At 35.5% G+C, this 13,277-nt stretch overlaps 1 protein-coding gene across 2 annotated transcripts in view; it reads left to right on the forward strand.

Annotated features, from left to right (window-relative positions):
• si:ch211-266k8.4 (carabin) overlaps nucleotides 1-13,277 on the forward strand; it is a 41,577-nt gene that overhangs the window by 9,945 nt on the left and 18,355 nt on the right. For both annotated transcript variants that reach the window (XM_044125018.1, XM_044125019.1), the window contains exon 10: nucleotides 796-908. In XM_044125018.1, the coding sequence (XP_043980953.1) occupies nucleotides 796-908 (113 nt within the window). The remainder of the gene's footprint in view (nucleotides 1-795; nucleotides 909-13,277) is intronic.

Below are 13,277 nucleotides of genomic sequence, written 5' to 3' on the forward strand. Positions count from 1 at the left end.
TGAAGGTAGAAACAGTAGAAAAAACTTTTTGTAAATGGGATCCTTATCTTCCATTTGCAATCCACCACATAGATTAAAAGATGGTTTTACTCATATCCAGGTTAGTAAAAGTAATGATATAAAAGCTCACTTTGCACATTGCTAAAGATAATTTTTGTAATTCAAACCACAACAGTGAATCTATTTTGTGATTTTATTATTATTATTATTATTATTTTATTTTGTACATCTGTCTGTTATGGTCATGATTCTTGCGTTAAATTTCAAATATAACAAGAAAAGTCAAGATACAGAAATCCGCTACAAAAAGCTATTTATGCCAAATGAATCAATATCATGTAGGGATCACCGGTGGCTACAATAACTTGGAATAAGATTATTTTCCAGAAATCGGAATTGCCAGATTGTGCTTTTTAAGCATCAGTGATCGGCCAGAACACTGCAGTCGATGCACCTCTATTTAGAATATGTTAGATATGAAAAATTTGCTAGTTGATAAATATTCTGCGAATAATTGGGAGTTATTTTCCAGAGAAAATCCAGAAATGGGTGAATCTGTGATGACTAAACTCACTGTAACATTTTGTATATGCGGATCTGCATTCCTACTCTATCTGTTTTCCCTACTTGTTTTAGACTGTCTTGTGTGCTCAACTAAAAAACTTGTTGCTGGATCCAGTATAAATCTGTGGTATTTTAACTTAATTCTCTTAAATGCATACAAACACATATCAGAAATTTCCAGTCATATTTCTTAACCCCTATTTCTCTCTCCAAACACATTTTCTTCTGCAGGGCCCAGTATACTGTATTGATTCCGGCACTGTGGAAAACAGAGGTCCAGGACTGGGAGCTTAAATGCATGAATAGCCTGGTGCTTGATGAGAGCCATCATGAACCCGAAACAGGTAAAGTGGGAAAAAAAGACTTGCTAACACTGCGTGTTTGTTCCTAGAACAAAAAGGACCATTTGAACCTTGTGCTGTTTATCAAACGCTAGTATCTTATTGAGGAAAATTCCCTTTAGCTTTGTTGTTTCACTGCCATTTTTCTCACTCTGTAAGTGGTTGAATAATGGCTCTGCATGTTCCTGAGAACATTGCCTTAATAATTCACCTTTTTTCTAATCAAAAACATGTTCAAGTTGATTCAAAAATCCTTCCAGCTTTAAAAATATCAATTACTTGTTATAAAATGGTAATTCTAATAACTTAATTGATAAATATGAAATGGCTACCAAGCATATAAAAGTGAATAACTAATACTCTAAAAAAAATTATATAATCAAAGCCAGAAAAGTTTGCTTCTCAAGGAAGCAGACTTTTTGTAAAAGTGTATTCTTCAGAAAACCAGACATAAAATTCCTGTAAAAAAAAAAAAAAAAAAAAAGAAGAAAGAATGTCATGTGCACATGCGTGTGTACAAGAGAGTCTGAGAGTGTAACTGGAAAGATCAAAGGCGCTGATGTCTTTTGAAGCTTGTTCAGATATCACCCACACACACTCTGGAAACCCCTCACCACCGGAGTCTGATCCTCTCTAAAGACATGTTGGAATGCAAGTGTCTTATGAACGTGCATGTGAGAGCACGCTGTGCACAGATGCTTCTCTGTGTGTGTTGGTGCATCCTGACAGGCTGAAAAAAGGCTAATAGATGAGTCACCTGTTGGTGACTGCAGGGTATTAGTCTTGCTTGTGTGTTGTTTTCTTTTATTTGCTGAGCCTTAAAACTGTGAGCCCACAAATGGTAGTGTCTAGCTTCTCTTTAGGAAAACCAGACACTTTCCTAGAGAGACCAAAAATGCTGAAATCTATATATTTTAATGGCTCAAAACCATTTTTATGCTCTTGGATTGTAAATTCAATTCAATAAAACTTCATTCATCCCAATGAGGCAATGAAAAAGGTGCTGAGAGCAACAACAGCAGCACATTCAAAAACAGAAATGGCCACATAAAAGCATCATGCAATATATGCTGTATATACATATACATACACGCATGTGTGTGTCTCAGTAAATCGAGATGAGTCATCCTTATTTTCTGGCCTGTCAGACGGTCTAGCCCTTAAGACAGCTGGGAAAATTGAGCTGATTCATTTGGTGCCTACTGATGCTGTTTTACTGCTTTCTCTCTCTCTATCAGATTTTCACTCACTCCCTCTATCAGTCATTTTTACTATCTCTCACCAGTTCAGGTTATCAGCTCTTGATGTTCATTTTTCTTTAACCTCCACATTGGAGCATTTTTAATGAGATTGCACAGAAATTTTTAAACTTTCATCAGGGAAATGTCTGAAATGCAGAGATGCAAAAACGACCTCATTTCTAGGTCCTGTTTTTAGCATCAAAAAGCAACATTGTCCATAATGAGAGATGAGTGTGAAGATTTTATAGAGATTTTTTTAAAGATTACTGTAAGGTGGCTTAAATGATCTGAGAGAGAGAGAAAAAAGTCCTCTGTCAGGACCTGTATGTGAGGTCTTCTCATTACATCACATTGTTTAATCTTGTCATGCTACGCTGGGTCTGAAACGGCAACAAATGGTGGGAAAGAATTTCCCCTCCTTACTTTTGAACATGAGTAACTTCTGCCTGACCTTTTGAACATTTTTGATGTTTCTCATAATTATAACGCTGCTGAATCATCAAATAAAAGCACAATCACAATGATTTGACAAAGACACTGTTTTTTATTTTACTCTTTTATTGCACTTAACATGGACAGTCTTTTTGCTAAAATATTTTTTGTTTTTCTGAATAGCATGTTTTATAGTGTAGTTAATTATTCTCTTCCTAAAAAGAAGAAATATACAAGATTAGCTTCTCCCATACAGTTAACACTTTTTCCCCCCCCCCACATCAAACCAACAGGAAACTGCAGCATCCAAAATGATCTGTCTATCCAAAGACTTTCATTTTGTTTTTCGATCAACATTTTTTTATGGGTACTTAGAAGTATGGAATTACAAAAGGTTGACTGAAACGGTAAAATTTGAAAAACTTTGCCAATTTCACAAAAAGGTTCCTATGTTTGCTTGAGGTGGTTTTTGGCTTTTCTGAAGAATAGTTAATGCGCCGAAGGGGAGATTACTGTCAAGTGTGAGTTTAGCAGGTGTTTAATTCAAATTATATAAATGTACCAAATGTGTCGTAGATTACTGTAACCAATGTCACTTTTGCAACATAGATAAAAAGGAAAAAATCTTTAAATGTACCAGCTCATTCTTACTTGTCTCGTTGCTCTTGTACTAGAAAAACTAGAAAAAAATCATTCTTAAAGGTCAAACCAGCCTGGCCTGCCTGTGCATTTAGCATTGTCCGAGTAAGAGCAGGCATTTGTTGCCTGTCCATAACAGAAGGCTGACTCAGCATTTAAAGAAAGTTGATGTGATTTAAAATTATGCTTACTCAGACTAAGAGGGGCTGAGAACACAAAGGCTTGTTCCTCTGTCCTCTAGAGGCTGCTTACCTCTTTTTATTCTCCTCCTTTTTGTCTCTATTCTTTCTCCTCCTGTTTTAATCTGGACCTCCTTATCTTTCCACTTCATGACCCTTGCCATCTTTTGCCATCTTTTTCAGAAACTCTCTTTTCTCTTTGTTTTGACTGCATCTTTTTCATTCCCAATGTGTCTTCCATTTCTACCCCAGAGCTTTTCTGTCTCTTTTTTTATTTTTGTATTTCTCTGCCTGTACTGTAGCAGATGCCAGGGACCCGTTCTCCTCAGCGGGCTCCCAGGATACCGGCTCCGTTGTCTTCCTGTCTGCCTTCTGCTTTGGCCTCAGTGCAGTGACTCAGCTTTATTTTCAACCAGTAACCCAAAACAACCTTCCACAGCAGCTGCTGCATAATTAAGATGCATTTTACCGTTAGCAGACTGTCCAATATGTATATGCTTCTATTATGCATTAAGAATGTGATTGATGGGTTAATCATAGTGACTTGATGACCTGACCAGGCACCCAAACCATTGCTAAAATGTAAGTGAATCATCATTGACAATGGAGCATACTAGTCTTGATGAGAAAGGAAAGTACGTGAAAGAGGTTTTTTTTTTTTTATCATAATTACACTCTTTCTTTCACTCTTCACACTCTTCTGCAAGGCTAGTACTCATTAATGCTCAGGTTGCTGCGGGCCAAGGACATCTGTTTTGCAACTAATTATGAAGTCATTAAATCAAAAACCTGTCTGGTGCTTGATTTTCAGCATTTGCATGAAGTTACCTAACATTTTGAGTAGTTGCATCACCAACCCAAAAATCTCAAGAAACTGCACACAGTAGAGAAGAAAACTATTATTCCAACTTAATTTTGATATTAAATAAGCACTTTCTCTGTTTATGCAATGTTGAGGAATAAACTATTATAAATAAATAAATTATGTGTTTCAATGGTTTTTTTTCCCTCAATGTTCATAACTTGACTTGCAGCCAATTAAACCTCAAAACTTAGCTATTTGGAAAATTAGCGAAGATGCTTTGGTTTCAAAACAGACAATGTCAGACAAAACCAACCCAAGAAGTTATCGGTGGTTACAACAAAATCTAAAATTATGATGGATTTTTTTTTTTTCCCCATATAGAGTACCGTAACTTAGTGGTTTTAAAGGAAATTGGATCAGCCCTCACGTTCATGCAGTTAGAATACTTTTAGTCAAATTGTTCTATTTTAGAAATGGAAGCATTTTCATGTTTTGAAAGCCGACTGCCTTGGAAGTGTTTCAAGAATTTGCAAATGGAAATTAGCAGCAGGAAAGCAATGTTCTACCATGGTTAGGTTTAATAATGTCACAGGCACACAAAATCATTTTCTGGTGTTCTAACTCCTGTCTGCTTTAGTCACCTAACCCTTTGTTATTGAAAACTACTCAAAGATTATTTTTGTTCACTTATTTCATGCTTTTTGTTTGCATTTTATTTTTATGCCGGAACTTTTCTTGAGATTAAATTATAAATAAGTTTTTTATACAAACTTTTGATTTGAAAAGTACTTCGGTAATGTTCTTTCTTTTTCATATCTCTCCATTTCATTCCCTGTCACTGTTTTCAGTACTTTGACCTCTGCCCATCTGCCTCCCTCAGACACATGCACTGCTTTGTGTATATTAACGTGCTTGTGCATATTTTTGTGTGTGTCTTGCAGTCCAGGGACCTACAAGCACAGTCAGTATCGGAATCCATCTAGAATCACTTAACGAGCAGCTTTTATTGACACTTTCCTCTCTGATATCATGATAAATGATTCAGGCTCAGAATAACTTTACTGCACTGTGTTTTTTTTATACATGGGAACAGTTTTCAGGAGTAAAAATTACATTTTTCAGGTTTTACATGAACATGGTACATGGATATCAGTGCTGTCTTGACAATTTTTTGGTAATATGCCATTGTTGAAACTGAATTGTATCTATTAGTCCTGCAGAAATGTGACCTATTTAACCTCTAAGGGTGTTTATCCTACTTATGACCCTCAGACTAGCCTTGCTTTCTAGTAAGCCTGCTGTAATCCTCCTCCTTCACAAAGTATTTGTTTTTGCTAGTTAAGGTGGAATGCCACCTGCTCAATCAGCCTCTAGGGCTGATCCAGCCCTATTAGGCAAAATCTTGTGAGCAGGACCTTTGCCATTTAATTACATAAATTTTGACAGGCACATAGCAGCTTGCATTTAGCTTATCTAGCTTTTGTCAATTTAACACACACTTTTTTGTAGTTTGTAGAAAATAAAGGACTTCACTCTTAAACTTTCTCAAAATTCCAATCAGATATCTCTGTATATTCTACTTCTAATGAATTCAACTTTGATATAAACTTTGAGTAGCAGTTAAGAGTTTTTAATTTGTGGAAGCTCCCTGACTGTATCAAAAAGTTGAATTGGGGTGACACTTTGATATCTTTAGTCTTTCTCTGCTCACCTGAATTTAGCCAGTTTTTGCAGAATCTTGTTAATCTGTTGTCAGTTTGAATTAGATGTGTTGAAGCAGTACACTTCACTGAATTTGTTTCTTGACCTAAGACACCTAAACTGTTGTGCATTAAAATGCAGGATTATACTGAGGATGTTATTTGGAAAAACTTTGACTCAATATGCAGATCATGATTTTAGAGATGACTCACTCACCTTTTGAAATTTAAACCGCAGTGGGTTTTCTTCTTTCATCTGATTTTATTCTAAAAGGTGTGTGGATGAAATAAGGTTTGTAGTAATGTGAAAGTAAATACCTTTTTTCCCCCAAACACTTAGTGATGATTTATTTTATTTATTTTTTTGATGAAAGGAAGCTTGTACACCATTTCTTTCTCCCTTCATGTAGTCAGCGATTTAAGAGTTGGGTTAGTTCTTCTTTTTGAGGATATGTGTTTGTTAATGGGATAAAAAGCCACAGTTGGGGTATGAAAAATGAGAGAGGAAAAAGGAAAGAAAACAGGAAAAATATGTTGGTCTTGGCTCATATCTTCGTGCGTTGGATCCCAAAAGTTTCCCTTCCAGTTTGATGTAATTTTTGAAGGAATATTCACATTGCCAGCTCTCCTGATGTGCAACAATACATTTCTTTTTGCTATTTTCCCTCTTCTGCAGTTACACCCTGTGGCTGTCTTGGAATTTTGCCATAAAACTGAAGCAACGAAAGGCTGCGTGTGCTTTCGGAGTGGATGAAATTCCACAAAGGGAAAGACTCGTGAATAAAGAGGGGGATGTGCTTTGTTAAAGATTACGGGATTATCTTAATTGTGTAAACTTTTACTAAAATCTAGGACATGATATTTCAAAGAGCCTTTGATGATTTGCATGTGTGCAAATCATCAATGTGGGTCATAGTTTGCTTGCCAAACAATGTAAGAAGACTGCTCTTGCATACAAAATATGTGTAGATATTAAAACTGACCTCTGGGAGGGAAATGTATTTATTTGGAACAATAAAAAGAGTAGACGGTCAAAGTTTAAGAGTGGAATGTTGTCCCGTAAACTGAGTATTCTTTTGGATTGATGAAACCTTTCTGTAGCTCTTTCGATATTCCCCCAACCTCTTTGTTTCTAATAACACAAAGTTTGCATTACCAATCTGTTGCTCTAAACCACCACTGTATCCTGCTGTTGAATCACATCATCGTCTTGGATAAATCTTTAATGCCGTTTCTAACATCCAATATCTTTTATGCGGATGACATTACGGTCTCTTTGCCTGAATGGACACAAGTATCTGTTTTCTGAGTCACAAGTCAAGTATTTATTTATTTATTTTTAATTGTCATTATGCTCTCAACAAGTGGCTATATTTTCTTAGCATTTTTATTTGCGTTTGCTTATCTGGCCACGGTCTAACAGTTCATTTTATCATGCACTACCAAAGGTCAGAGTGTTGGGTTTTAATTAGGAAAGTTTTTACATTTTAGCCAACATTCTGAACATTGCTGCAGTTTTTAATTGAGCTTTTTGCACTCTGTTGACTGAATCTTTGCAGGCTATGATTTGTTGTTTGTTTTCCCCTTCTCCTTATTCACCTTCTAAATACTTAGTATTCCCAAGCATCATTTAGTACCGCACTCCTCAGGGAGCTTTACCTGTCTGTCATTTTCACGCAAGTGGGAAGCACAAGAATGATTTGGCTGCTGTCTGATTAATGAGAACATACGGTTTGTGAGATGAGATGTTGATCCCTTTGAGAACTGAAGTGTTATTACACACTGTTGTGACAAGTGAGTGTGGGTGGAAGTATTTGTCTGTAATCCTTATGTGTTTGCTCAGGGAAAAAAAGGAACATGTTAATGAAAACTTTTCAAACAAAGTGGTCTTGAATGAAGTATTTTTTACATAGTTTAATTATTAAGAAGCTAGATTGAATAATATCACAGTCCTTTGATAACATTTTACAGGTAGCTTGCTTATAAAGGAGGTCACACAAGGGGATTTTGTACATTTTCTTGGCAAGTTTAAGATTCCATATGTTTTTATTTTTATAAATGAGATCTGTAAAAAAAAAATATCTGACTTTTAAATAATCTCTAATCAGTGTAAAATGTTCCAGTTCGTTTTACACTGTGTTGATATATGTTAGATTTTATCTTAATCTAATTCTAAGTTGATCCTAATGTCAAAGAAAAGCTAATTCTCTTTTTTTATATCTTAAGAAATAGAGTAAAAGTTTTAGGTATTACTGTGTAGGTCAATGCTGGTTTGAACAGTCTGTCCAATAATTTAAACCTGCAATAATCAAATGCAGTCCAGAAGCCTTAAACAACCTTTTAGCATTGGTGGGAACTTTACCCAAGAGGTTTCCTTTAGCAGTTAGTGGCCAGTTGCATGAATTCTTACAATGTTGAAAATTAAAAAAGGACCAATCAGGCTTTTATGTGCAACCTGATTCCAATTTCTATTTGAAGACTAAAATATTACAAATTCCTCACATCACCAGGAATTATTTATATTAGATGTGCAACCTCAACATGAATGTGTTCTAACATAAAACAAGATAAAAAAATAACTAGAGTTTAAATTTTAAACAACTTTAATTCGCTTCCTTCAGACCATTTATATGGTATTGATTTACAAAATATATTGGGCACTTTACAAAAAACTTTCCAATTCAGTCAGTTGATCATTCAGATTGGTAAGATGTTTTCTATACATTAACGCCCATCGTACTTCATTGAGTAATTTAAACCTTTTATCACTAGTTATTTCCAAAAGCCTGCCAGCATGTCCAGTGACGGATGAAAAACTCAAAAGCATAAAGCAAAGCAAATTCAGTTTGCCTCACTCGGCTGTCTTGTTTACTTCTGAGAATTTAGCTTTTTCTTCCAATTTGAAGAAACTGCATTGATATTTCACTATATTTTAGAAAACACTTTGTTGATTTAAATAGTTTCTTACATTTCTGTGTGCCCTTAACTTCAGTTTTAAATTTCTCACTAATACTTCCAAAAGAACATGATCCATTATTCACTCAGTAATGATGTCCATCTCTTTGAATGTTGCTGTTGCCTTTATACGGATCAAAATAAGGTTAAAGTTTTACGTTTTCAACATAGAGGTCATCATTTATAGTCAGTTCAGCAGATAATTGCCTAATTTTGGTCAGTGAATTTGTGTATTTCTACTATTTCTTGAAATAGTTTGTAGGTTATCTGTTTTTCATCAGTCATCTCAATCACTAAAACAACCACTTAAGACGTACTCTCTTTCTGATTTCAAAATAAAAACCTCAGTACATAAAGAGTGTCAAGTTTAAAACATTGATTCTTGTATCTGATGTGTGCTGTAATAGCTTACACTGACCTTTCCAGGCAAAGTCACATGCCAGCACAGCAGTATATTACACAAAGAAACTTGAATTTGACAGGAAATATCATGGTGCTTTAATATAACAAGATGTCATCCTGGCATCTTATTACATGTTTATTTTATTTTTGAGAGGAATCATACAGGTTGAGCATTAAATATTTAACAGCATTTAAAATAGCTTTGTCCTGCGTCCCATCTAAGCAGAAAGGGATTGATTTGGCAGTCATTGCAGTCCACCGTTGTGGAAACATTGGTTAATATAAGCATAGCCTTTAAAATCTAATTTGATATATTAAGTAATTTAACACATTTTAATAAATTATGATACACTTTTCATTCCACAGTATTTTGGGATAGTGATATTCAGAATTTATCTGGATACTTTGTTTATATAGTTGGCTAATCATAGTTATTATGACATTATTCTGGAGGCCAGAAAATTGAGAAAACTTTAAAGATATCAAGTTTTTTTTTGTTTTTTGTTAGTTTTTCCAGCCTTATCCTCCGTCTTGCTCTCTCTACACCATTTCTGCTTTGTCTCTGGAAGTCCCCATTCTTTCATTTATAATCTATGACTGCATTTTTCCCTGAGTTCACACATATTTGTGCTTTCTGCTGTTTTTGGTCTTTTTCAGTTTTTCTATAATTATAGACTAATCAGGTTGTCTTTAGGCAGGTAGAATGAAAACGGGTATCAAATCTTTAGAATAAGCAAAGGTTTTTGAGACTTACTATAGTACGCTTACATACTTTGATTGATTAGTCTACTCTATAGATTGTTGATTTAACCTGTGTAATCGTAGGGAGATTTAAAGAGACCTGATTAGGCCCAGAATCTTTAACCAACTATGATGTTCATGATGAGCCAGAAGGATAAAATGACCAAACGCTCACACTTCCAGCCCGCATCTGTTGGTATTTTCATTTTATTTATATTTTAAAGGAAAGGCTAAGATGGACTAGCTAACAAATAACTGCCTTTGTTCTGTAATCCAGTGTACAGTTATACTTTAGGTTTTTGACACACATACTTTCAGCTTTTTTATTGTTTTCGTCAGTCATGCTGAACGGCAAAAAGTCCTATTATAAGGTGTAAAGTGCTCTTATGATAATTTAACTAATCTAACTCAAGGATCAGGAGCGTTTTCAAACCAAATGTCATTTTTTGCCATCACTTTTACAAAATAAAACTTGTCCAGGGCTATGAAACCTCCCTTATGGGAAAATAGAGATACAATTTTACATGTGCTGTATGAAATGTTTTCTTGTGAACGAGGCCAAAGTGCTTCATTCCTTTGTTTTGGAGGGAGATTTCTGTATGTTTAATATAGAAAGTAGGCTACATCAGCATAATCTCTACAAACACAAAAGCATCTGAGCATCCTGCTGTGTTTTTCTAACATCTTGTTTATTTTCTTTTGGGTCTTTTTCCCTTCTTTCTGCATCTCATCACTTTCTCTAGCCTTTCTCATCTCTATCTTCTTTTTCTTTCTAATTGTAAAAGATTTAACAGATTGTATTTTCTCTTTAAACAATCTGCTGAGGCAGGGATGTGATGACAGCAAGCTGAGTCATGTCCATGAGTCTAAAACATGGACATCTTTTAACCTTCATTACTTTCTCTTTCTCTCTAAATAATCAGCACCTCAAAACTGCCATTGAGCAGTGTTAGGCTACAGGATCTGCTGATCCTGGGCCTTGCATCAGAGCTTTTCAATCCAAGCTACAGATGTTCTGTCCCAGAGGACGTCAGAGCTTCAAACGCACTAAAACACAACCTTCAAACGGCTGCGTGTCATCAGCATTAATGGCTGGACATTGAAGAATCAGCAGTGTTGTGTTATCTGAAACTGGCTTTCAGAGAGGAAGAGAGTGTGGGCAGTAAAACATCCCTTGTCATTCATACCTTCTCATTAAATCCCTGAGTCACAGAGGAAGCTCCAGACTGTGCTCACTGACTCTGGCATTTACAACCGTGCGTCATTTGGGATTTTATCATATGTTTTTATTTGTTAGTTTTAAGTCAACATAACTGGTTTGTGTGCCAAGTCGTACATACAGTGCAGCTTTTTCATTGATTATAGGTTAAGTTGACTGATAGAAACCACACTCCTCATAAAAGTAAATATGGTCACAGTATGACAACCTGTCTCAGCTGCCATTCTGACATCTGTGGAAATGCAGCTTAAAAGTAAATATATTTATTTAACAGATAATAGCAATGTATTAAAATTCCACAATACTAATGTATGTTTGATGTCTTTCTTTAAGACCAGCTTTTAATTTGAAGGTGACTAAAGTTATTTGTCTTTTTGGTTACAAAGTGAGGCCCATCTATGTCCTTGTTTCAACTCATTTTAAAAAAGCTACCATCCTACTGTAACAGTAGATGTGCTACTAAATAAGATGGACAAAATGTCTTCATTGCATCATTTGCATTGCAATTAGATATCAGTCCTGCTGGACAGACTGTCACTGAAGCACACACAGATGGTGATGCATAAGATGCTAAAGGTTTTCACAGATTTTCAGTCTCATGCCATACTGTCACCGTATAGTGGCAGTTTCAACAAATATGTAATGTTTATGCTTTTATTCAGTTCATTCATGTTCAGTTACATACTGCGGCTTTAATGGCACTAAACCAGTGCTGCCCAGTTTCTGTATTATGTTTTGATTTAGTGAAACTGAAGAACCTGTGCAACAAGACTGCGCTGTGTTTGGAAACACCTATCATATTCCAAACTGGCTGAGTTACAGCGAGTGATTATCCAAGATTAAATCATCTGAAGGATTTCCTTTGATCTTTAGCCAATACCCAATAAATTATGGTTTTTAAATAATGTGTGGAGATAGCACAGAGGCGTTTGTCGCACCCAAAAACTGTAGAATAACAATGCAATAATCTTCTACTATGAAAAGAAAAGACGAGAAGAAAGGAACAGCTTGCAATAAGTTATGTTGTCAACTTTGTTTTCCTATGTGACACGATTAGGTCTCTTAAAAGTGTTTGAAGTAATAGGGCAAAAATCTTGCATCAAAAATGGTATACAGTTGTCATAAAATACTTGTGGGGAATTTTGATTAATCATGGTGTTACAGCATTAAGAGTTGTAGAGAAACATTTTGTCCTATGCCAAAATGACAACAAATGTCAAATAAGTTGTTTTTCCCCTGTTTGGTTTTATAACGGTTTCTGCCTTATATGCAGGTAATATGGGCTATGAGGTTCTCAAAGTATGATAACCCAGATTTGTCATTGTGGCCTCACAGAAATTAGAAATAAAATGTGTAACAATCTAATTGCTTTCTAATTTAAATTTTTTCCTTTTGCTGTTTGTGGATTGTTGTAAAAACAATTTTACCGTAATAGTGATGAGTGGCATGATTTCATTTCCCACTTCATGACCGTGTTGTTCTTAATTGGAAATATATTTGAACAACCAGTAAATTAATATGTCTGTAGCAACCTTCCATTATCCAGCTGAGCACCACTGTAGTTCTGACCAAAACCTTTGACTTCATGTTTCCATAATATTTTTATTTAATGTGACTAACTACATGGCAGGGCCAGGCATGTTGCAAATTGGACCTGGTAGTCCTCTGATATTAAAATAGACCTTGTCAAGACTCAACTCATTGTGCTATGCTTAGTTTCATGAACCTGGGATCTTTCTAATAGTAAGCAAATACTGTGTATGGACCAGGAGTGGTGTTGCATTTTATTTTGTGACATTTTATGATATTCTGAGTGCAACTTGCTTTGTGTGATGAAACAAAGTTGTTTTCAGTTTTACTTTAATTAAAGTTGTTTGAGGAGTGAGTGTCTGGCTGCTGGGTGGCAAGTCTCGTGATGGCAGAAGTGCCTGCAGAAGGCTTAGCTTAGACAATAAATCACTCCTACATAGTCGCACATTCATCCAGGCCTGCTCATTACCCACTTGAGTCATACAGAAACTGCTCAGGTGAGCTCACCCGTGTTAACACTTCCACTGTC

Source organism: Gambusia affinis, linkage group LG08 (assembly GCF_019740435.1).
Source record: "Gambusia affinis linkage group LG08, SWU_Gaff_1.0, whole genome shotgun sequence".
Classification (NCBI taxonomy): Eukaryota; Metazoa; Chordata; class Actinopteri; order Cyprinodontiformes; family Poeciliidae; genus Gambusia; species Gambusia affinis.